Genomic DNA, 26,231 nt, shown 5'->3' with positions numbered 1-26,231 from the left:
AGGCTTTGAAGAAATTTAATAGAACCATGACCTCCAACCATAATGTTCTAAGATATTCAATACTTTGAATTACCTATTATAACAATTATCAAACCATAGACAAAGCACAGATACAATATTATGGATAAAAAGAAGACTCCATCCTGCTTTGAAAGTTGAGAAAAATATTTGATCTCACAATGGTACAGGAAATCTTCACAATGGGGGCCGGTCTGAGATTCCTTTCTGGACTGGGCTGAGAGCTACAGAGCACAAATGCATTTTGGTACTATATGTAATAAAGCTAATCAATATTTCACCAACTATGTGGTTTCTTGCTCTTGGATGGGTTTTTCAGGCAAAGCCTTGTTTTAGAGAAAGTCGATATAGTTCAATATCTCAAAACTTAATTCATTCTACCTATGTTAGGTTTAGTATGTGCTCACATTATAGGAATCATTTTTTGTGTTCATGTTTTTTTTTTTGTACAAACAAGCACAAATCCCACCATGGAAAGTACATGAATAAAGTTTTAAGTATTGGTTCCTTTTCCATGCTGGTGTTTTGGTGAAAATAATACTATAGAATGGATCCCTAGCACAATTTGTAGTGGAAATTTGATTGTACTTCAAATTATTTGCTTCACCATGAAGAAAAGTAATGGGGCTCATGAATGACTATGACTATCCTCACACTAATAAACATGTACAAATACCATAAAAGTTACTAACAGACAGTAAAACCATATAACTGTGACTACTCAAATGGAAAATGGACAACAGTTTTGGCTGGATCTTTGAGCTATTACACAATTCACAGCCCTAAACTTTCTTGGCCTTTCTGCAGTGTTGGCTACATGACTGCCCCTTCGCTCATATAGTGTTCGTTGTGTCCCAAATATTGTACACTCACATGTGCTTCAGTTTATTTTTTTATTAAGTTTGCATCTGTTTGGGACCAAATAACATTTGAGAACTGAAAACAGATCCATGAATCATTTTAATGAAATAGTTTAGAAACAAGCTGCAGACCCACATATGTGTACTGTATATTGTCTTTTGAAACATTTTCCATGACTTGGGAATACATTCCTGGGGAGAGGAGCAGATCTGGAAGAACACTCCTTCAAAATAGGCTCAAACTGTGGATTGTATTGTTAACTCTGTCATGTAGCTTTACAGAAGTAGTCAAAAATTGCCTGTATCATTATAAAACAAGACAACACCGATTTATTAAATATGGTATCCTTGTCTGTATTCCAATACAATGAAATTCTTAAAAAGACAAAACAAGCCCTGCTTTATAACCTCGGGGTCTACCCTCTGAGGAAAAAAAATTCACAGCTGAAAATTGGTTGATCTTACATCGCCCAGTGGATTAATAATAACCTTTTCTGTTGATTTTATGACTCAGAAAATATTTTTCTTGGCTTCAGGTTTTCTTCACTAAAGGGCTTTCCGGGACTTTAATATTGATGGCTTATCCTTAGGATGATCCAAAGATGATCCAGCACTTGGGATAAGAAAACTTTAAATCTTTATTTTACTAAGGACACACGTTAGAAAGGCGAAGATCCAAGCAGAGGCGTAACTTGAAGCTCCCGGGCTCCGATGCAAAACTTGTAACAGGGCCCCCAACTGTAATGCTTTACTTATAGTACTGGGTTCCCTATATGGAGAAGAGAGGCCTTATGGGCCCCCTAAGGCTCCTGGGCCCGGGTGCAACCGCATCCCCTGCATCCTCTATAGTTACACCCATGGATCCAAGTACTCGCTTGTGTGTTTCAAGTTAAGTATAGCTCTTAAAAATAGCATAAAATAGTAAAAACACCCTACTTCTTTTACCTATACACTCACATTATAGATAATAAAACCTGATTAGAGGCAATTCAGCTAAATAGCAAACACATCAAAAACATATCCATATCAAAATATCCATTAAATAGCCATCTTTTGGGATTATTTATGGCCTGGGAGCAAGCTCTGCTTGTCCATGAACGGAAGGATTTAATACAACTGGAGGAATGGGTGCGTAAGTCTATCGTACTTTATTTGCATCCCTAGGGTAGGCCATCAATAGCAGTCTGGTGAGGGTGTGACTCCCAACACCACCTGAATCAGCTGATTGAAGTGGCTGTGGCACTTAGGTGAGCAACACAGCCTCTTCATTGTTTAGCAGGCACACTTCCATACTTTTTGTAACTGCTGTGCCTGGTACTGCAGCCTATTGCAGCTTAGTCCCATTCAAGTGAATGGGACTGAGCTACAGTACCAGGCACAGCCATTACAAAATTTAAGATGCTGTGCCTGTAAAACAATGAAGGAATCACAGAGCCTACAGAAAGGCCAATATTATTAACTCCCAGAAAACCTCTTTAATATAAGTATCCTGAACCCTTCTTTTCTGTTTTTTTTTGGAATGGCTCTTTTACAAACTTAAAGGAAACCTGTCATCAATAGAGATGAGCGAGTATCGTCCTTACCGAGTACCTGCCTGCTCACCCGCAAAGATTCGGGTGCCGGCAGGGGTGAGCGCTGTGTTGCGGGAGTGAGCAGGAGGGAGCGGGGGGGGGGGGGGGGAGAGATCTCCCTCCCGTTCCCTCCCACTCTTCCCTGCCGCCCCCCGCTGGCACCCGAATCTTTGCGGGCAAGCAGGCAGGTACTCGGTAAGGACGATACTCGCTCGAGTATCCGTCCTTACCGAGTACGCTCACTCATCTTTAGTCATCAAGTATAAGCACCATAAACTAAGTTAGTTTAGGTGATACGAAGTCTGGGGAGCCTCTATTCTTGTGGTGTCCCCTAGTGAAGTGAGCACTTGCTCAGCAGGCTTGACTCTTCTCAGAAGGCTCTGAGCTCACAGTCCCATTCATCTCTATAGGAGTACACGCGGACAGCCTCATAAAAAGTCTAGCTGGTATGTGCGTGCTGACCTTGGCAAGGGACACTGTAGGAATAGGGGACCAGGTGAGTATGAAAAGTGGCTTCCCAGACTCCGTATCACCTAAAGTATAAGCACCATAACTTAGTCTATGGTGCTTATAGTTGATGACAGCTTCCCTTTAGATAGGTTGTCCAGGATTAGAAAAAAAGAGTCTATTTTTTTCCCTGGAAACAACACCACTCTTGTCCATAAACTGCAGTATGTCTAGTATTGCATCTTATCTCTATTCACATAAACAGGGCTAAACTACAATGCCTGACACCAGAGGCGTAACTTGAAGCTCCTGGGCCCCAATGCAAAACCTGTAACAGGGCCCCCAACTATATGGATAAGAGAGGCCCCTGGGCCCCCTAAGGCTCCTGGGCCCGGTTGCAACCGCATCCCCTGCATCCTCTATAGTTACGCCCCTGCCTGACACAGCTCATGGAAAAGAGTGGTATTGTTCCTAAAAAAAAAAGCAGAGCCTTTTATCTAAGCCTGATTATGTTCAGTTTGCATCCAAACTTGTCTTCAGTCTTTTAAATTCAATGAGTTTATCTGAGCTACATCAGTGAAGTCGAATCGCCTAGTGGTCTTTATGTATGCAAAACACACTTATGTATCATCACAAGATATAGCTTGAGGTTTAAGGTAGTAATTGACTCATGTCTTTCTTCAAGACAAAATCCGTAAATGTATCTTTAATTCATAACAGTCCTTTTTTCAAAAAGTTGAGCTCTTTCTGGATAAATCCTTCTGCGTCTGAACATTGTCCTTCTGCCTGGACGCCGGCTGAAATTACCTGCAAGTGGCTTAGATTCCAGCGCTGGAAGTTGTATAGTCTTCTCAACAACTGAAAAAATAAGTAACATAACCAAAATTATTGAAATCAAAAGAGAAAGGGGAAGAAGTCATTAGATTTCCAGATACATGATGGTTTTGCTGCAGAAGAGTTCTACTCAATCGCAAAAATAATCAAAATAAGAAAACGCAAAAACAATTAATACAAAAAACTTGTTATATGAGTAACCTGGGAAATGATAATTTGCTAGGAGCATACAATATGAAGTTTGACCAGTATTGATGTAATCGAGTGTGGATTAAAGCTAAGAAGCCCTTCCTATAGAAAATGCAAATTTATGAAAATCAATTTTAAGGGCTCCTGCACACAACAGAGCCGTGTGTACGGAGCCTGTACGGCACTGTATAGATACATACAAGTGTGCTGCCATACAGGCTCCATCAGATAGTGATTTATGGATATGTTCTCCTCTGGAATCAATGCATCTAAACAATAGTTCCTCCATACATAGAATATCTAATGGACCATGTCACAATGAAATTGGAGGCAGAGCGCCTATCAAGCCCTGCGCTTGATAGGCACTCTGCATAGGCAGCCCTGGGGCCTTTCAGAAGGCCACTGGCTGCCTTGCAACCACACAGCATCCCGTGATATTATCGCAGGACACTGTACAGGGCCCCTGAACATCGGGTGCAGGCTGTTCTTACATCTGGCACCCGGCGGCACCAGTTCTGACGCCGCACCGCTGGTCGGGACTGTTAACGCTTTAAATACCGCTGTCTGCAGCGGTACTTAAAGTGGTAACAGTTCTGATCAGCGGTGCGGTGTCGGAACTGGTGCCGCCGGGTGCTGGCTGTAAGAATAACCTGCACCCGACGTTGTATGAAGCGGGATCCACCCGCGATCCTGCTCCATACAGACATCTGTTTGGACATACGAACAAATGTTCTTGCAAACAGGCTCCTGGAACGGAATTTGTTCGCAAGTAGGGGAGCATCTGTGTTTATTTTATAAATGTGATTTGGTCCAGTATGTGTACACTCCTTAATGTCAAACTTAATATTTCAATTTGATACCTAAGAAAGGACACATTTACTGGTATGCATGTTGATACAAATATTCTAGCACCCCATGTGTCCTCCAATGTTTTGAGCTATGCAATACAAATGCCCAAAATGAGAAGCTAAATTATTATATAAAGCATCAACTAAGTTGTACGTTACAAGAATGTCAGTTATAAATGCATAAAAAGAGTACCTTGTAGACTGACATGCATTGAACAACAGGTTTATATTTGCAAATAGGTAAAAGTGCATTTAGACACAAAGATGATCGCTCAAAAGATGGCTTTGATTGATCATTTTGCATAATCTACTAATTGGTACTAATGCCTATTAGTACCAATTAGTAACCTGTGAGCAGACAGGAGCTGAATTTATTCAGAGGACCACCCACTGTTCTCTGAATAAATTCTTTGTTCTGCCACCAGGGTTTACATCTGAGAGCAGCTGAAACAAAGCATTCAGCTGTTATCACGCTTCCTGGGCAGAGCACAGCTTGCGGTCCGTCTTATCAGCTGTTCTGTTGAACTATGGATTTCAAGCTAAACTGCTGTCCATTGTTCGGCAGAAAACTGAAAGATGGGCACATTTAAACACAACGATTATCGCTCAAAAGATGGCTTTTGAGCGTATTTTGAGCGATAATCGTGTCTAAATAGGCCTTAAGTGAACCCTTTAGAATCACCTGTATTAGTGCTCTGATTACTAATCAAATATAATCTGATTGTTATCTAAGTCACAATTAAAGTCAAACTCAATCTAACTAAACTAATAGCACAGAGGAAGTTGTGCCATTCATGTCTTTTATTGAGCACACTGAGTCAACATCCAAAGAGCAGGGAGAAAAATTGAGTGAACTTCTGTGTAAATCACTTCTCCAAGAGCTAATTGGCAAAAGGAGTTTCAATTAAGGAGATGTAATAGGGGAACACAAAGCCTGGTTACTGACAAATCTGATCTTCTTAAGAAAGATTGATTTGCATGAACGTTACCTTGATGCAAACAATTTTCAATGGACCTCAAAAGATGTGTTATATAGATGTATGAAGCTGATAAAGGCAACAAAAGCATTGCCAGAGATGGGTGTGTATCAATACAGGATTGTTGCTACTCTCCCTAGTCATGGCTATCCACATAAGTTCACTGCAATACTGCAACAGGCTATCCTTAAAGAATCGATAAATAAGCCAGGGGTAACAAAAATTATATAAAGGAACCCACTACAAAGGAAGCCACTGCATTGTGGCCCATCTTAAATTTATTTGAGACAACCTCGATGAAACGCAATACTTTTGGGGAAATGCTACTGTATATGGAGGGGGAAAAAGTTGAACATTTTTGCACAAAAGTAGAATACTATGTTTAGAGGAAAGAGAACAACACCACCAAAACCTCGTCCCAACTCTAAAGCAAGGTGGAAGGAGAATCATACTCTGGAAATGCTTTGCTGCCTTATGCTTGGATGCATTGTGAGAACTGAGGGAACAATTAATTCTAAGGCATATCAAAACATTTTACAGATGAGTGTGATGACAGGAGTCCATGACCTCCAGATGAAGAGACATTGGGTGCTGCAACAAGTCTATTTATCATCAGGGACATTTTTAATTCTATTTTTCTGGCTTGTTTTTTTTCCCTTCCCCAGTTTAGAATGCAATAAATGTATTAAATGTCCCACGATACTGATAAATTTGTAAAATTTTTAAATATGTCTAGAGATATGGAGTCACTTAGTCCAGTAACTGGGTAGCTGTCCAAATTGATTTGTGCAAAAAAGACACCTCTTACACCAGAATGAATGTGCAACACCGGTAATAAATGTGCGCCAATGACCCAAAGCATACAGGTAAATCATCTAAAGGGTGGTAAACAAAGAGGAAAGCTCTGTTTTTGAATAGCCAAGTCGGAGTACTGACCATAACCCTATAAAGAGGCTGTGGCATGACCTGAAGAGGGCTTTACATGCAAGGCATCACAGAAATATTGATGAACTGGAAACACATTTGTGAGGAGGAATAGTTCAAAATTCCTCCTCAACATTGTGAAAAAAATCTTATATGCAGTTACATGAAACATTAGGTGGGGGTGATTGCTTCCAGAGGGATTTCCAAGTTATTAAATTCAAAGTTTTGCTTACTTTTTCTCTCTGCACTGTGGATGTTTTCTTAATATGCTCAAGAAAAGGCATGAATAGTACATTTACTTGTGTGTTATCGCTTCTATTGTATTTATCTATCACTGTGATTTAGTAGCTGTGCACATAAGGATTTTCATGTACGCTTAACATATACAAATATATGCCATTTTAAGCATGCCTGTATGTTATTAAAATATAGATATTAAATGGATGGTCGTTTCTATACGTCCAATGTGTCCATTTTTATAATAAAAAGTATACGTTTTTCAACATATTTCTTAATAAAATTTTGTAGTTGAACATCTTTTATCCTATAAGGCACTTGATAGCAAAAAACATACTTCAGCAGTATGGAAATGTACAGCCATATGTACAAATGTAAGGAAAAAACATACTTTGCTAGTGCTGGTGCAGTAAGTACACTTAATGGGTTTGTCTCCTTTGTGACTCTAAGGATTATATAATGGGCAACCACTGCTAGGACCCCCAAAACAATGGCCTCTTTATCATCATATACAAGTACTGAAGCATTTTAACTTAATTATAGTTTAATGATTTGAGTAAAGAACCGAAGGACTGTTAAGTGTTTTCTCCTTTTCTATGGGTAAAAGACTTAAGGCATTGACCAATAAGCTCATATTACTAAAGTCCTGGATCTGGAATTCCCACTGTGTTAAAAGAGATGTTTGATGGTTAGGTTATAATGATGGATATTATGCTTGGATGCTTCAGAATACATAATACCTCAAAAAATTAACTGCTTTTCTCCAGTAGTCTGTGGCAACTGTGGAACATACTATAAAGCCTACGGGGTAGAGAGGGCCATAAAGTTGGTTGTTAATATCAAAGAAGAGTGAGTAGCATATACCCCAACTCTGATACTTACATGTCTTTTGACACCGATTGAGGCATTCAGCTTCAGTGTCAAATCTATTGGCATTGCCACTGCACCCACCATACCAAAACTGGGTGCAAATCTTGTTTGTCTTGTCAAAGAACCACTTAACCTCATTCTCCTTGCACTGGGTGCCCATATCCAGATCTAGCTCGCATGGATCTGTTAAAGTGGAATTTCAGAAAGTGTGCAGATAGTTACAAGGTGAACAGGTGGAAACTGAGCAGACCTGTTGGTTGACCAAGGAAGGTATTATAGGATTGCCTGCATACATGGGTCTTCTAGAGGTAATCCAGTTATCAGAATACTACAAGAATGCCTACTTAATACTGTATAGAAAATAGTGGGGAAAGTACTGTAGTGTTAATACAGTCTCTTAGATTAACCTATGCTGTAATCTCAAACCCAGCAGTTACTGCCAGCGGACAGAATAAAAGCTATAGATGAGTCCTAGATGGATGAAGAGTTATTATGGAGACAACATTAGGTTATGAATGAAGCATTATACATAAGCGTTTAACAGTCTTCATGCCTGCCCTTTGTGTATGTTTGCCTATAAGAAAAGGGTCAAGTAATTAACAATTAATTAGCCATTATTTTAAATTAGAGATTCAAATTTAAAGAGGACTTGTCACCTTTCAAGACATGTCTGCTTTAGTAAATACTTATATCCCCAATAATTGGTCTCTGTAAATAGGCAATCCTTCTGCTATGAATGACGGCCTGTTTACTGTGAATGGAGGTGGGTGGCCGGAAGAGATCTCTGGCCCATTCCGCTTTCATTCACTGAGTGATCATTGCTTCTGTATGAAAGCACAGGAGCGATAATTGCTGGGACATTTGTTGGGCACTTAGATTATTCAATGTAGACATTCAATGGCCATTGAGTCCTGTAACATGTATAGCACATATAGGAGGGGGGACACATTACACATAAGCCCGCTAAGGGATTTCCAATAGACGACTGTTCAGGGGGCTTTCTGCAGTGACAGGAGGAAGGCAGCAGGCACTTAGCTGTCATTTGTAAGTTCATGTTAGTGATAAGGGGACGTCATTGCCCCCCCCCCCCTCAGCTTACGGGCCTGGTAGCAATTGTGACCCTTGCAACCCCTATTGGCTGTCCACTGGGCACTGGGGTAATTCATAAAATACTATATAAACTAATACATTTAGAGATATCTTATGAGAAAGAAGCAATATACGGTAAAATGGTAAAGGGTTATTTAAATGCTTTTTTTTAATATATAAAAGTTTAAGTAGTTGTGTCAGCAAAGACTAACTGTTTCAAATGTGACCACCAGAATGATCAGCTGATGATCACTTCTGGCATCCCAATAAACAGCTCATTTTATCAAGGGAAGCCTTGTGGAGGTAGGTATTTCCCCCTGTAAACGGAACATTAAATATCCACCTCCTGTCATTAGTGTAGATCTGTCATTAATGCAGAACCCATCAGTCAATCTGATTAATGCAATTTGCAAGAAAATAGGTCCTCCAGCTTGCAGCATATACACTGCAAGTGGAGGAGAAAAGCAGGTCAAATTTGAATTGTTTCCAACTACATACATTTTTTGAGCCACTTCACTGCTTAGCAGGCACAGTGCTGAACATCTTATAACAGCTGAAGACGTTGTGACATATATCTAACCACCACAGCCTCTTTAATCAGCTGATCATTGGGGGGTCCCAAGCAGCGGAACCCCACCAATCTGATATTGATGATTTATCCCGAGGATACCTATGTAATTTAGGATCTAATTTAACTCAAAATGGTACTCAAGTTATATCTCATCAGGCTAAAGCCAGTTGGGGTGTAATCACCATGTGTATAAGCCCATTTGTGCATGTGTCTGTGTATAGTATGCTTACTATTATGTTGTCAGTGTCCTTTATACAACACGTTTTAAAAAGTTGGCTAATTTCAAGCAATAACTACTGTCTATGTCAATTTTTTCTCCATCACTCACCTATTTCAGGAGAATCCATGGGTTCTGTGTTTTGCACCTTTTCAGTTTCTGCCACAACTTCTGTCTGGGGCTGAGATTTACCTGTAAGGCAGAATTGAGTATATGTGTGTATCTATAAGAACTCATCTATCTGCTTTTTCTTATTGCACTCTGGTTTGGTGTACTAGGCAACGTGCGGTCATTGAGTAAAAATGGATAATACAGTGCAGTACTTTATACTGCATATTGCTATCAGCTATGACATGTGAAAGGCAAACGCGTAACTAAAGGCTCAGGGGCCCTGATGCAAAATGTGAGGTGGGCCCCCCCCCCTCTATCTGTATCTGTACCCGTACCCATACCTAAACCATGCTGCACAGAGGCATAACTTGAAGCTTCTGGGCTCCAATGCAAAACCTGTAACGGGGCCCCCAACTATAATGCTTTATTCATAGTACTGGGCTCCCTATATGGAGAAGAGAGGCCTTATGGGCCCCCTAAGGCTCCTGGGCCCGGGTGCAACCGCATCCCCTGCACCCTCTGTAGTTACGCCCCTGGAGAAAGGTATAATTAGTCACATATACAGTGTGGTATAAATGCAGCCATAGTCAAACTGACTCAATTTACCAACTGTTGGTAAAGCTGCAACTACCCTGAACAATATTCTGACCGTTACATTATGCACCGCTTCAAATACAGCATTTCTGTAATACGCAATCAGTTCTGACATTACAATTTTCCTAGAGAGAGATTTCCTGCAATGTTACTTAAGTGTAGAGGGAAACTACAAGTCCTCTCCAAGTGAGTCATCTTCTCTTAAACCATCTTCCAAGTCTTGTTTTACTAGTGATTTAACAGTCTGTACTGCCTTGAGCCATTTTGTCTATTAAATTGTCTCATAAACAACCAGACTCAGGAAAAGAGAAGTTCATACTCACTAGTAGTAAATGTTGCTTGATAAGTGATCAGACCTAGGTTCTTGTGTTGTCCTGTAATAGTGACTTGATAAAGTTGTCCACTCTTGAGGCCTCCAATGAGTCTCTCAGTGCCAGTGACGTTCTGTTTAAGGACTAGGGTGTTATCATCTGGAGAGGTGATACTCATCTCGTAGACGTGAGGTTTCTGGGGGTCAGCGCTAGCCCAGCTCAGATGCACGCTGCTCTCTGTTACATCAGATACCAATAGTTCAGCCCCTGGGACTGGCATTTCTGTAGTCACTTGAGAACCTTTAAGAAGCAGAACAGTGTTCCTTAAACATTTACAACTAGTTGCAATGTCTACAACATAATAGTTTATGCCAACTACAAATGTAGCAAAATTTAACTTGAAACGTAACTTATTAAGGTTGCCTTCACATCTGCAGCAGAGCCCCATTTGGGGAGCAGGAAAGGGGAATTCCCTGGCCAAATGGGTCAGTCTTATGATTGAGCCCAACAGAGCAGAACGTGCCCCACTGACTATAATGGGATCTGTTCGGTTTCCGCTCAGCTGCCCGATATGTAGCGCTATTTCTTTCCGGTATTTTGTGCCGGATGTGCAATGGAACCTCCAACTGGTGGTTCCAGTACACATGTGAAGGCAACCTTAAGAAAAAGTTGTGTGCCACAGTTTATTTGCCGTTTCAACAGCTTTCACTGACTTTTGCTGCATTAAGATAGCTTTTCAATAGCTTAAGATAAAATAACTTGTTGCAGAAAGTTATCACTAAAGTTAAACTTTGCTACATCTGTAGAATAAAAAAAATCTGCATGAGCACTGCAGATACTTAACTTATAACTAATTTTATTCTAATGCAATATGCAACTTCTGCCAAGCTTTTGTACAGTCATAAAGAGGCCACGTTTTCCTATACGATACAGCCATACATCTTGGGAATACTGTGCTCCTCCCAAAAATTGGTCAAAATAGTGTACAATGGTGTAGGAGTCAATTGCAGCACAGGGGTATCATTGAAAACAATTGAAGGCCCACATAGGTAGTCCCAGATCAAAAATTGCACCAAGGAAAACAGCTGCTTGACTTAAAAGCAATGTCATAAATTCTGCCAGGTGAAGTCAACAGCATGGACCCCCCCATCCTCCTCGAAGGAATAGCTGTAGAGCTACCATAAATTTTGCTATGCAAGACAGCAGGTGCCCTGCTTGTTTTAAAAGTAATGTAATAAAGTGTGTAAATGACATTCCCCCAGGTTTACACAACAGCCAAGCATGGACATTCTCAAAGGAAAAGCTGTAGAGCTACACCTGAGGAAACATGGTGGAAGCAAGAGAAGGAGAGCAGCAGCAGCAACAACACTTTGAAAGCAGAGTGTGGTGTGCTCCTTGTGGAAACCTGAGAGAGCTGTAGCTGTGTATTTCCATATTGACATATTTTTCATTTGAGGGGGTCAATCCTAAAAGTGTCCTCTGGCTGGTCCCGCCATCCATGTAGAATAGCTGGGGTTAGTGATGGATGGAAAGAATGTTGCATAGCCCTCTCCAATGCCTCTGGTCCTATATTATCCTCCTCCTCTTCCTTCTGCCCTTCACTTCTACCATGGGTGAAGAAAATGCCCCCATTTCTTGCCCAAAGTCACCCTCTCTGTGGTGTTGAGTAATGGTGGACTGGCCAGACAGTTGGGAGATTGGTATCCCTTCCTCCTCCACCTCCTGTGACAACAACAAGTCATTGTTCCTGAAGCCTAGTAGCATTTGTTCCCTCAGCCAGACAAAAGAGATGGTTATACTGATCAGTGTATCATCACAACTGACCTTTTTGGTTACTTCCTCTAATCAGGCTAAAACGGCACACTTGTCTTTAATCTGCAGCCACTTCACAGGCATCAAGTGACCAACCTCCATATAGTGTCTGCTAATGGCATAAACCATCTGGAACCCTGTGATCACTCGCTGCTGCTGGCTTAGCCTCTGCAACATATGCAATGTGGAATTCCACCATGTAGGCACATCACAGATGAGATAGTTGGGTCATAACCCAACTATCACAGGATTTGCACCAGATGCGAGGCAGTTGGGTGTAAATGCTGAAATGTTAGCACAGTTTTCTGGCCTTTTCCAACAGTGGATTTAAACCTGGGTAATTTTTTAGGAAGCATTGGGCCAGGCAAGGGACATGTGTGAGATTGCTGAGGAGAAGGTCTCCAGCAGGTTGGCCCCATTGTCATACACGACCTTGCCTGGCTTCAGATTCTGCAAGGTCAGCTTTGTGTCAGCCTGGGCCTGCAGAGCTGTCAACAACTCTTTGGCTGCACTCAGAGGCGTAATTTGAAGATTCGGGGCTCCAATGCAAAATCTGTAACAGGACCCCCCTACTAAAATGCTTTATTCATACTACTAAGCTCCCTATATGGAGAAGATAGGCCTTATGAGCCCCCTAACGGCTCATGTCCACGGGCAAAATATGATTTAAGATCCGCAGCGGATCTCCCGCATGCGGATCCGCATCCCATAGGGATGCATTGACCACCCGCGGGTAGATAAATACCCGCGGATCGTCAATATAAGGGATTTAAAAAAAAATGGAGCATGGAAAAATCTGGACCATGCTCCATTTTCGTGCGGGTCTCCCGCGGGGACGGCTCCCGCGGGCTTCTATTGAAGCCTATGGAAGCCGTCCGGATCCGCGGGAGACCTAAAATAGGAATTTAAAGTATTTACCATCCGTAGCGGACCGGGAAGGTCTCCTCTTCCTCACGGCCGCATCTTCCTTGCTTCGGCTCGGCGGATGTGCCCGGCGCATGCGCGCGGCACGTCGACGACGTGCCGGCGACGTGCCGCCGGCGTCAGGAATTCATCCGCCGGCCGAAAATGAAGATCCGGACGTGAGGAACAGCTGACCTTCCCCGCCCGCGCCGGATAGGTAAATGCTTTTAAATTGCTATTTTCGGCGCTCATGTCCGCGGGGCAGGAGGGACCCGCTGCAGATTCTCCATTGAGAATCTGCAGCGGATCTGATTTTCCCCGTGGACATGAGGCCAAAGGGTTCTGGGCCCGAGTGCAACCGCATCCCCTATAGTTACGCCCCTGGCTGCACTTCCCTAGACATATGAGTTTTAGGACAGCATTTTGGTGTTTACCATACAGTACGTGGTGTTTACCAGCAGTACGGAGGTCAGATTTTGTCACATATGGATATCTATGTCAATGTGGAAGGTGTTGAAAGATGATTTCACTAGAAACACCCACCAAACATACAGTGAACCTAATCTTAGAGAGTACACCCATTGAATATAACATACGTTCTGATTGATTTTAGGGTCTTAAATATTTGACTGTGTATAAGGATTTCTGAAATAAGTTGCACTTTAGTTTTCTCGATGTTTTGTCTATTTTCATTGTTCCTATTATTAAAGGGTGCATCTAAAAATCACAGAGCTCTAGTGGAAAACTAAGAAATGAATTTCCTGAAAATAGATTGAACTGAAGTTAGAGAATTGTAAGTGTTCATCAAAAACAGAAAACTGTATTAATTCAACAGCAATTAAGACATGTATTCCATAGTTAATGGACCATACCAGTAGCACGAGATGTTAAGACTGCTCGTATTCTTAATATTGAATCATTATGTGTCTATATGTAAGAAATGTATTTAAAAAAAGATTGCTTATTGTTATACAGACTATAGCTAGCAAATATCATACTGAAAAGAGAAGGGAGAAAACAAGCATGCATGTGGAAGGATATGGGAAAATGTCTAGGTGTGTTTAATGGAAAAAAAGGATAATGTTCCACTTAGGACCCAAGCAGGGGCATAACTGTAGGGGGTGCAGGGGGTGCGGCGGCACCAGGGCCCAGGAGCCTTAAAGGGCCCATAAGGCCTCTCTTCTCCATATAGGGAGCCTAGTACTATGAATAAAGCATTATAGTTGGGGCCCCTGTTACAGGTTTTGCATTGGGACCCAGAAGCTACAACCCACGCCTCTGGATCCAAGGAAAGTATTTCAGTTACCTGTAGGTGTGTCGGTGCTGGTACGTACGGTCACAACCTCTGGAGTTCTGCTGGTTAATAGATCATTAGTTCCTACTGTATTCTGTGGCCTGTCGTTCCTAAAGATAAATAAATGATATATTCTTAGTAAAATATAGATATTATCCAATAAGGAATTTAAAAAGTCAGGTGTAAAAAAGATTATCAGAAGGTTGGCCATAAGTCTTTGTGCTTATGCCTGTGCTCTTTAATTATGGAAAAAATGACCCCATATATGTAATATGTTGGCTAGTTGCATTTTTTTGACTCTGCGCAAGCCTGTTGGCAAGCCGAGTGCAGATGTTAGTCATTCAGGTGTTGTTCACACTTGCGCTGTTTATTTCCTTTTTTGGCTCTGTCATAGTTTGTTCAAACAATGAAAATAACAGAAGTGCCATATCTGGCACTTCACTGAAACAAACAGCACCTGACAGACCCCATTGACTATAATGGGATCCATTGGGCTTCTGTCATGTGAACCAGCATTTTCCCGGACTGGGAATTTGTACTAGATCTGCACTAGAGACGTCAAAATGACACTTCAATGCAGCTGCTAACACAATCTATCATATACCAATTAGAGCTGCGAATCTCCAATCATCTGCCTTTACTCCAGAGTAGACCTTCTAATCGCAGTTCCAGATCTACTCAGTCTTATCTTGACCAGATATTCCAGGCTCCTCCACAGTGCAAGTCAGAAAACATGTAATTATCTTCCTGAAGACTGTGAGCCCATGTTCTTCCTGTCTTCTTTCCATCATGACCTCATTTGATACATCCGAGAACCTCATTACATTACAAAAATATCACTCTTGTGCAAAGCAATCTTTTTTTCTTAGGTCTATGGTCTTATCCTGACCTGGTTGACTACCACTGTTGTTCGAAAACCAGGATTACTATTTAGGATGACATACCCGCCATTAATAATCACATCCCTTGAAGTGCTAGCAGGATGATCGTTCTGGAACCACTCGCAATGCTTCTGTACTTCAGGAGAGAGATGGAATGCATTTTCACCTGTGAATAAAATGGGATAACCAAAGATTAGCTATATTCTACCATTCTTCTATCCACACTGTGAAGACTCCATTGAGCGTTAGGTCAAATATTTTACATCTACTTACTGCTGATAAATCCTGGTAGGTACAACCCAAATCTCATAAGAGTTTCTTCATGAAGCTCCGATGCCTTATCTGCCTTCTTGAAGAAAACATCATGGGGTTCACTAGCCAATGAATTTAACTGTGCCGAATTCACCTTGGAACCTATGCTTAGGATGATAAAGAAGTAGCCCTTGCATTTGGCCTCAATTACGGTTTGACGAAGCTGCTTAAGTTCATGTGACTTCACTTCTCCAGTTAGGATGAGGAAAATTACTTTCATGTTCCTGGGGTTAGGTGCAGCCTCAAATACATGCTCTACAACATACTTGATAGCAGTGCTCAGTGCCCGTGTTCCATATAGCTGTGTCATTTTAGTCTGGATGAACGCCTGAAGTTTTTCTTTGTCGGTGTAATCAGTCAGTCCAACATCTACCTTCACAGGGGCAAAACTGGCATTGATCTGATGCTCATAGGGGGCTTGTTGGAGAACAGCTATTCGTGCATGATGGGAAGAAGATTTAGGCTCTGAGCTAAGCTCTAATTGTCCAATCACATGGGATACAAATCTCTTAATCTCTGCAAACTGGCCTGGATTTGTAGAGTCTGAACTGTCCACTAGGAAGGCTAGGTCAATGTCTACATCAGTAGTGGCTGAACGTCGTAACCGAAGGTCTCCTCTGGGAGCATTAATTCCACATTCACTAGGTGGTTCACAAATATCTGTAGATTAAAAATGATTGAGTCAAATGTCTTTAAGCAAAATATATGAAGAACTTTTAAAGTATGTATTGCACAACATAGGCTGGAATTACAGTTTTTGTGACAGTATTTGATGCCGTTTTTGAACTAAATGCAGGAGTAGCTACCAAAGTGAGATGTATTAGTCTGTCCTTTATGGTTTTCATTAGTTTTAGATCTGATCCTGGTTTTGGCTCAACTAACTCATACATCATTAGAAAACTGTTTGCTGAATCTAGATAAAGATCTCTAAGTTGTGCTTGAACAGTATTTACTAAACATTTTCTTAAAAAGTATTACTTACCCAGACACACATGGCAGGAGAATATTCTTCGTATGGTCTCATTGACCTGAGCACCCGTGCCAAGCACAAAAGCCTGGCCCACGTCTGTGTTATTAACCTAGGAGGCACAAATTTAAAAGCTGTTACTAGCAGAAGTGGAAACGACCAGGTTTTCAAATAGAAAGGTTTTTTTTATTTAAGAATGGCTCCACTTCCTTGGATCTAAGCATACCCATCCATCATGCAATTCTGAAAGGCCATGAAGTTGACCAAATTAACCATGGATTATATGGGCATAATAAAGTCCTCACTAGCAGCTATTGGTGACCTACTGGATCTGGATTTCAACCATATATCACAGATATAGCCATATACAGCAGCTATACATTGTTACATTTATGGCCAACAAAAGATTTGTACATGCTAAGGGCTCACTTACACGAGCATATGGGAATGCATATTATGTGCGTATGCAGTACACAGTAATACGCATGTAACATTCGTATTTACTACGCATTTTAGATCCCCATAGTCTATAGAGGGTGTTTTACACACCAAAATAGGGTACACTGCATTTTTTTTCACATGTGTGAAAAAAAAAAGTCTGAACGGCCTAATGTAGATCAAAGGAATTAAAGGACTGCGTATTACATGCATGAAAAATACAAATGTAATACACAATCCCCATGTCAGTGAGCCCTAATAATACATTTAGTGGCTGAAGTGAGAAATAAAAATAAACTATGGAATTTTCTTCCAAAAGAAAATAGAGTACTATAAAATAAAAAGCAAATATACGACATCAGATGCATAAAGTCTTCTTGCATCGGGCAAGTTTTGTAAAACCTCTCCAAAAGAGCGTTGGTTTGGGATGATCACGCTTTTATGTGGACCAGAATTTCTGTGAAAGATTTTTAAATTCTATCATATTCTATTTGTACTTGTCATATTTTTTAATAGGGCCATCCCTCTAGAGGAAAGTTTAACATTATATTTGGCCATTATTTGACTTGCATCCTACATTTATCACCAATTTTCCCCATCTGTAGGCTCTATTTCTAATCATCAGTTTTACCTGAGCTGGTTGGAAGAGACTACAATGATGTCCCCCATACATGGCACATACAGAGTAGGGGAGATTTTGCTCTTCTATCTTTCTGTAGCATACCCTCATAATCATCAGCAGCAGCATGGAGGACATTGTACAGCAGTACTAAGCAGCATAGCCATCAATCCAGCACAGGGGTGAGATAAAACACTTCCTAGAGCCTTCAGCAGCATTTTAGTGTATCTACGCCTCTATCTTGCTCTGCAGTTGCATTTTTCTCCCTCTCCATATACTTCTATTAGCAGCATGTAACCTGATTCCTTAGTGAGTTTATAATCCATCTTGTCTCTTAAGACATATTTTAGCAGTGAATTGAGGGTGAATGATCATGCAGGAGGCATAGGAAACATAAATGGCTCATAAGTGCAGAAAGAAGCAATTTTCTCTAATAGGATATATGGCAAAATTTGTACTACTGATTTCAGCAAAGTTTGTTTAAAGCCCAATGCCTATTTCAGATAATTAATTTCTTTCTAAATTTGCAATACTCACTTTTAAAGCATTTGAAAGTGGCCTATCATCTCGGTTTGTAAGGAAAACAGAGGCCACACCAGCATCATATAATTTAAGAACAGCTTCATTAAGCTGTACAGAGGCTCTAGTTGGGGCATTACTGAAGAAAACAGCCACTTTTCTTGCCAGGAACCCGCCACGTGCCCTCTTGAATGTGTTTCGTGCCACAAAGGACATAACTGTGTCTAGACTTCTCTGTTTGGTACTTGTTTGCAACTGCAGGTCTTCAATCACTTTAAGCATTGCAGGCTTCCTTAGACCTTCAGAAAACCGGACCTCTGTGGTGACCCCACTATTGTAAGTTAGCAGAGCCACACGAGCCCCTCTTGGACAGTTGCTGTCTGTAATTGTGAGCTGGTTAACCATTCTCAAAACGGCATCCTTCATGTTGTTGAACTGATTGCGGTTCACATCGGCAGAGGTATCAATAGCAAACACCAAGTCAGTTGGGTACACGGGGCATTCCTTTGGACCTGAAGAGTGTTAAACAATTTAGAATCAATTTACATTGTAATCAACATGTTGCTGAACATTATATGCAATCTAAGGAATTTATTCAATGGATTGTTCTCATACAAGCTGCATTGCTAAGCAAATTTTATGCTTTATTGCCACAAATGAAAAATAACATTCATATTCATCTTTGCCCAAAATAATATATGACTGAATGAGATAGACTGCATGTGCTACACTGCGTTCATATTTATATATGGCTTTATTTTAGACATTTATTTGGCACAGGAGTTAGCGCAAATCATTTATGAGTAGCTGAAATGCGTGGCTCAACTAAGAGAGTACTGATGAGTGTTGGTCCTCAGGACAGGTCATCAAAAGTTGATCAGCGGAGGACTGCTACCCAGGATCCTCACTAGAGTTGAGCGAACGTACTCTGTCGAGCTTGATGCTCGTTTGAGTATTAGTGTACTTGATGATGCTCTTTACTCGAATAAGCATCAAGCCATGTTCAACCCCGCCCCAATTTTTGGCCCCAAATTTTTTAGCAGGCAGGAGAGGGAGAGAGAGAGAGAAAAGCTCGGGCCCCGGCGTCCCACATACAAAAATGCTCAAGTCTCCCATTGTAGCCCATGGGGTTCGTTACTCGAGTAGAGCTCTCGAATTTTACAAAAAGCTCGACTCGAATAACGCGGACCTGAGCATTTGGGTGCTCGCTCATCTCTAATCCTCACTGATTCTCTGGCCTGCTCTCGGTGTATTTAAAGGGGTTATCCATTGGATAATATCCAGGAAACATTTGCCAGGATACTTCGGAGTCGGAAAAGAAGCGCTGCTCCAACCCTTGTGTAGCGGCCGGTGCTCATAATTTCAAGCGCAGCTCTCATTCAAATCAATGGCACCTGCACTTGTGATTGCAGCACTTTCGCTCCAGCCCTGGTGTAACCCAACAGCCACTTCCCGAATAACCCCTTTAAGACCAATTTCCACATTGGGGTTAGAGCTGGAAGTGTAATAGAATGCTTCACTCCTATTAATAGAATCATGTCTACAAGTTACTTAAAACAGAACTCCTCTTTATTGTATCAAAATGAACAACAAAGTTAGCAAAGTGTTTCATTTTTGACTTTCCTGCTATTCATAAGTATGTGTAAATCACATTTTAATCATATTTCGTATTACGTTTTTTATCTAAGACAGGATACTGGGGTGTTCAAAATGTAGAATAAGATGAGTATACTCACCATAGCAACATGCTGTAATAAAGAGGGAATCATCCACCATTGGAAAAGTAAAAAACAAAGATACACATTGTTAGAGTCTACAGAAAAGTATTACAAACTCTAATATATTCAATCAATGGCATGGGTAGGACATTACATAGGACTGTCATCTCCAACCTTGCTATGACTTGTAGTTTTGCATGAGTTGGAGGCCGCTGATCTAGGGTATGCCAAATGTGAGAATTTTTCATTATAACTTACTAAATTTCTGAAATAATTAGAGATACTTACGGCATGTGTCTTTGATATGCTTAACAATAGCACAATGCTGAAAAAAAAATAAACATAAATTATTGTTACATAATGTTTGTCCAACTGAAAAGTTGTATTCTGTTCAGTATGATCCAGTACTTACATCTCTTGAGCCTCCCCTCTCTCCCTTCAGGCCCTGGAAAATGAAGTTTTGTTGGTAAATGTTAGTTTTTCTGCATATAAAAGTATTTTTTGTTAAGATATGTGCATTCCATAGTTTTTTCATTACTTACATATGGTCCTTGATATCCTGGCTCTCCTGGACCACCCACTGTACCGGAATTGCCAGCATTGCCCTAGCGATAAACAAGACACAGAATGTGCTATAGCGTTTGTTCTAGTAGCACCAAGCACTTTGATTAAATAAGCTTTTTGGTACCAACACAAGCTAATACTAAGGGTGCTTTAACACAGGGCGAAAAGGCTGTGGATTTGAAAAAATCTAGTCCATATGAAGTAGGAAATATCTGCGCAGAATCCACAGCCTATTTCAAATCTGCAGCATGTCAATATATGCTACGGACTTTGAAAGAGGATTTCAACGTTTAACTCTTTCCAATCCATTGTCTGACGTCTGAAGACCTTCTGATTGAAGGCTATACAGCTCTGATGTCGGAAGACGTCCGGCAGGGTATTCTTACTGTATATTACTGGCCGCTCTGTTGTCGGGGGCCTCTCCAGCATGTCCCATACCGCAGTACTGGCTCTAGCCAGCAGATGGTGCCATTGTATACTGGCAGAAAGAGAAAGCCCCCTAGGAAACCCTGAATCCAAAATTGAATTGCAAAGGGTTAAAAAATGCAAAAGTTTAAATCGGCAGCAAATCCTCACCAAACTTTATAGCAAAATCCACACCTATAAGGTGCGTATCTGGCTCCTATGGATTCGCTGCATATTTTCTGCCGCTTTTCTGCTGTAGAAAGTCGTCAGCGCAAATGCATTGGGTGAAGGCACCTACACTAAGAAAACAGTACATCGTATCACTGCAAAGTAGGGATTTACTCTTACCCTGCGGCCTCTGCCTCCTTTAGGTCCTGGATCTCCATTTGCTCCTTTATCACCGGGGTCGCCCTGAATAATACATGGAAACATTCCTGTTGGTATCACAGTTTTCTGCCTGATTTCACATACAGTATAAACGCTAGACGAGTCTATGAACCTAAAGGGGTCATGCTCTATCAGTACCCAGTCTGAAGTATGAATTCTATTTACTTACTCAAAATGTAAAAATTAAAGTTAATCTTTTAATTCAATCTATCTGCATTCTATTGCTTTAGTAATGTAATGGATACGCTTTATGGAGTATTGTTGCCAACCCACAGGCAGTGGATGAATGATCCAACGACGGATCAAGTTTTCCTCTCAGTATAAGATATTCCTACAGATGTTTAGAGTTTAACATGACTTTTAATGCTTTATCAGTTTTGTATCACTGCGTGAACATCCCCTGACTATGAATATTGATGCTGAATTGTAGGCAGACCTAAGTCATTTCAATTCTGCATCAAAGTCCACAGTTGGGAGAGTCTAACACGGACAGATTATAACAGCAGAATCGCCATTCATGCAAAGGATTTGCGACAAAATGGAGGCATTGAAAGGCAGCTCTATTTTGCCGCGGACTCCGCATGGACAGCATCTATTAAAGTCAATGGAGGCGTCCGACCTACAGCCCATACGTAATTAACATTGCGTATAGACTGCGGGTACCCACGTCATTTGCAATATCGTAATAGCAGGTATGCAGGGTCGCCAGCCGAGCTCACAGCTGGAATATGGTCTGCCCGTTTGAGCCCGGCCTGCATGAAAGCATCTAAACCATATCCTTCAGTTAATGTATAGAATAATAATAATATCAATATTTATGGTGAAGAGTGTGGTACTTAGCATTAAGAAGTGATACAAAGGCCTTCCAGTCGGTGATTAGGGCAAGTTCACCCTACAGGGTTATCACTGAAAAGTTTTGATTTTTCTGCATTTATTTTACCTTTATTCCGGGGTATCCTGGAAATCCAGTTTCTCCCTGAAAAGACAATTTAGTACATTAAATTTTCTGGATAAGAAATATTGGAAGCTTATCTAGCACACATCAGTACGTAACTGCATAAAGCAAATGGTCAAGGATTAGTCAGTACATGATTAAAATATAATATGCCAATAATGTGAAACTGATTACAATTTTGAAATGAAATCTTTGGCGTGTAGTACAATAATCTTATATTTGCTCCTGACAAGGCTTACTAAGCTTGTATCCGGCATAACGCAAAGAACCAACTACTTAAACAGCCTACTAACTGCTAAGTGCTGTCCTGCAATGAACAATTTCCTTAACTACTCTACCCTAATGCACATGGAAACATATGCAGAAGGATGTTTTGAATTACCTTTCTGCCCTTGAGTCCTGGCTTCCCAACTCCATCTCGTCCATCATCTCCCTGTAGAGAGAAAGGTTGGTGGGTTAATCAAGAAATTCCATTAGACTCTAAGTAAGTTCTTGTTGTTGTTGTTAGCCGTTAAGTCGTTCACGACCCTCGGCATCCCTAAAGGCGAGCTCCCTCCATGTTGTTCGCCTTTGCACTGCTTCTTTCAGTTGTGTGATATCCATGCCAGTATCAGCTCTGACAGTATCAGCCATTGTGTCCTTTGGTGGGCGGGTCTTCTTTTGCCACTGATCTGTCCAACCATTATAGATTTTTTCAAGCAACTCTGCTCGTATTACATGGCCAAAATACGTGAGTCTGAGTCGGGTTATTTTGCTCTCCAGTGATATATCTGGTCTCATATGATTTAGGACTTCTCTATTTGTTACTCTCGCTGTTCAGGGTATACGCAGCAGCTTTCGCCAGCACCGCAGATCAAACCCATCAATCCTAAGTAAGTTAGTTCAGCCCAGATATATACAGATTATATATCTATCTATCCATCTATCTATATATATAGATATAGTCTTTATGATGAGATTATATAGTATGGAGTCAACTCACAGTCTCTCCACGTGGTCCCACTGGTCCATCAGATCCTTTGGCTCCAATATCTCCTGGTTCACCCTATAAAAGTGAATAATGGAAATTTATTTACTAATATGCCAAGCCTACTTTGTCTTGTATACTGTGAAAGTCAGTGCTACACCGCATACAAAAAGTAGAACGCAGTCAGGAACATAATCAAGACTTGATCACCACATGCTGAGGAGTAGGACTGGATTAAGGTCAGTAGAATCCCATTCCATCTCTGTTAGCACCCCATTGTCCACTTATCACAGCCATATACAGGCGAGGTAGCTGTGCATGTGTGGTCTTCTCCACTAAAGTTTTTGGAAGTTATGGCGACAAATGACAACAGAAACTCCCTTAGACTTACTAAATTGATATATACAGTATATTAACATATATAATGAAAATATATATTTAATATTTTTTTTATATATGGTTTTTTTAATTGTATACATTTCTATAATCTCTGCTAGCATATTGGAACCACTTAAAGAGACCCTATCATCACTTTTGAGCCCCATAGACAATGCAATGGGGCTCAAACCTAATGGAGAGAGGAGTCCGAGGAGTTGTGTTTTCTACTCACCGGGTACCCTGTTCCTGCACGTGTCCCCATAAGACTGGTGTGAACATTTTCAGATGCCTCTGTGCACACACTGACATTTATCTCTATGGGAGAGCGTGTGCATAGAGCTGTCTGAAAAGAGTCAAAAGTGTGTGCAAGCACCAATTTTGCGGGGGCACAGTGCAGGAACCGAGCAACTGGTGAGAGCGCAGCCCAGGTCACCAGACTCCCCGTTCCCATACCTTTGAGCCACATCAAGGGTGATGACAGTTTCCCTTTAAATCTCAGAGTGGCACTATCAAGGCTGGTTTGTAAATAAAGCAAGCTAGTATGGAGTTAAAACATAGTTAATTTATAGCCATGGAAACAATGACAAGGACAAAGAATTGTCTGTAACTGGAAAATATAGCATACCAGTAAGTGACAGTAAGTTACTCGTATTTACAAAAACACAGAAACCCCTTTAATTCGCAATTCCCAACTTTATTATCTTGCCATTCTTTGTAATTTGACATTTTGTCAAAAAAATTCAAAAATAACAGTTAAAAGTAATAAAGTGAAATGAGAAAACTAGAGATTGTGTTTCTCTACTTTATACTGTCTCCAAACTAAGAGTTATAAAGACAGAGATATGATTTATATAAGAAACAGAACATCTGGATATACAAACCTTGCGTCCAAGTTGTCCAGGTCTTCCACGATCACCGACAGGTCCAGGCGTCCCTCCTGCTCCCTAAGAGAAAAGAAGGGGCGATATATGAGTCACAGTAAAGCTGTTATCATACAAATCCCCCTGCACTTCCTCCCCCACAGACTATTTCTATTTAAGGCTCCTTGAACACTATTCTTGAACTTAAAACATATGTAAGCAATCGGACATCACTCAGCATCTAACTTTGATAAGAGCCTTCCTTACGATTTCAAAGCAGAGTTCTGGAAAATCTCTTGCACTGTATCTTCGAGATTTACTACTTGTATGCTCGCAGTATACATTCAGCTCCAGTGCTATTAGAAAAAAATGTACTTCTTGGCATCATCTCTATGGGTGCAACTATTCAAAGAATAGCTTCTTTTTATCCTTTGAACTGACTATCCCTTAAATCTGCATTAGGGTTACATTGTGAAAATAGCAGTTGTCATCTTACTCTTGGTCCTGGGAGACCTTGCTCGCCTCTTGTGCCCGGAGCACCAATCTGTCCTGGAGGACCCTAAGGATCAAATACATGCACATATAGTCAAGTACTATATTGGAATCAACACAGTTAGGAAACTATTGATTTCCACTTGCCTACCTGTGGACCCCTGAGACCTTGTTCTCCTACTCCACCTGCAGCACCAGCACCTCCTCTGTTACCCTAGAAGATAGAATCAGAATTGTTTTGGAATATATAAGTACGGCTGTAGTAACACAGCACAATACATGGCAAAAAACAACACAAAATTACAATAGTAAAATATACTACCTAGTAAATACTAGGCTATTTATCCATCCTACCTTAACTCCAGGAGGTCCTCTACGACCCAGCGCCCCCTGTCATCAAGAACAAGAAAAAAAATAAGGAAATAAAAACTATTAAAATGCTTATTATGTTCTAGAAACTAAAATATCCAAGTCAGCTTCATCTGATGTAGAGGACTGAGGACTACGGTGCATTAGAAGCTGCCATGAATTTCCAGTACTTGTAAAAGACTTTGATAGAGAAAGTTGATAAATGTGTGTAGACTTATGTTACAATATTAGATATAAGGATCAATGTGACCCTTCCAACCATTAAAGCACAAGTAGTCCTTCGGGTTTTCACGTATTCATCTTTTACCACATCCGGGACTGTTTTTTGCTTACTTCAGTCCTCACTCAGTATGTTGGGGGTCTTGTTTCTCCAGTTAGTATATCCTAATGTTTGGCCATGTAATCCATTACACATAGGGATCAGAATCTTTGAGAGTTACTTACAGATTTTCCTGGACCACCAGCTTGTCCTGCAGGACCATCCCTTCCAGGCTCTCCCTGTTAATACAATAAGCCATTTACCATAATTTAACCATTCTGAAAGTTTTTGGTGGAACTTCATAGTAGCTTTCTTTGTAGTTTTTTTATTATGCATACTTTTTTAATTTTATCATCAAAAGACTGAAACTGAAAACAATGAAAACCATATGCTGCATTGTTTCTTTCAAGTTAATGCACCATTTTCTTTTGAACGCTCAAAAAGTAGTAAAATAGAGTAAATTA

General features: G+C 40.7%; 1 protein-coding gene across 1 annotated transcript in view; it reads right to left on the bottom strand.

Annotated features, from left to right (window-relative positions):
- Window positions 1–26,231, bottom strand: part of COL6A3 (collagen type VI alpha 3 chain) — a 106,100-nt gene that overhangs the window by 9,286 nt on the left and 70,583 nt on the right. The window contains exons 23-44 of the mRNA XM_066575400.1: window positions 25,953–26,006; window positions 25,494–25,529; window positions 25,291–25,353; window positions 25,144–25,206; window positions 24,669–24,731; window positions 23,425–23,487; window positions 22,825–22,875; window positions 22,428–22,463; window positions 21,449–21,511; window positions 20,674–20,736; window positions 20,544–20,576; window positions 20,420–20,456; window positions 20,150–20,161; window positions 18,432–18,925; window positions 16,853–16,949; window positions 15,832–16,530; window positions 15,622–15,724; window positions 14,690–14,787; window positions 10,681–10,968; window positions 9,764–9,844; window positions 7,788–7,958; window positions 3,704–3,754 (exon numbers count right to left, since the gene is read on the bottom strand). Of these exons, the coding sequence (XP_066431497.1) occupies window positions 3,704–3,754; window positions 7,788–7,958; window positions 9,764–9,844; window positions 10,681–10,968; window positions 14,690–14,787; window positions 15,622–15,724; window positions 15,832–16,530; window positions 16,853–16,949; window positions 18,432–18,925; window positions 20,150–20,161; window positions 20,420–20,456; window positions 20,544–20,576; window positions 20,674–20,736; window positions 21,449–21,511; window positions 22,428–22,463; window positions 22,825–22,875; window positions 23,425–23,487; window positions 24,669–24,731; window positions 25,144–25,206; window positions 25,291–25,353; window positions 25,494–25,529; window positions 25,953–26,006 (2,719 nt within the window). The remainder of the gene's footprint in view (window positions 1–3,703; window positions 3,755–7,787; window positions 7,959–9,763; window positions 9,845–10,680; window positions 10,969–14,689; window positions 14,788–15,621; window positions 15,725–15,831; window positions 16,531–16,852; window positions 16,950–18,431; window positions 18,926–20,149; window positions 20,162–20,419; window positions 20,457–20,543; window positions 20,577–20,673; window positions 20,737–21,448; window positions 21,512–22,427; window positions 22,464–22,824; window positions 22,876–23,424; window positions 23,488–24,668; window positions 24,732–25,143; window positions 25,207–25,290; window positions 25,354–25,493; window positions 25,530–25,952; window positions 26,007–26,231) is intronic.

The sequence above is a fragment of the Eleutherodactylus coqui genome, chromosome 8, assembly GCF_035609145.1.
Source record: "Eleutherodactylus coqui strain aEleCoq1 chromosome 8, aEleCoq1.hap1, whole genome shotgun sequence".
In the NCBI taxonomy this organism is placed as follows: domain Eukaryota; kingdom Metazoa; phylum Chordata; class Amphibia; order Anura; family Eleutherodactylidae; genus Eleutherodactylus; species Eleutherodactylus coqui.
This window is presented reverse-complemented; position numbering and strand designations above follow the sequence as displayed.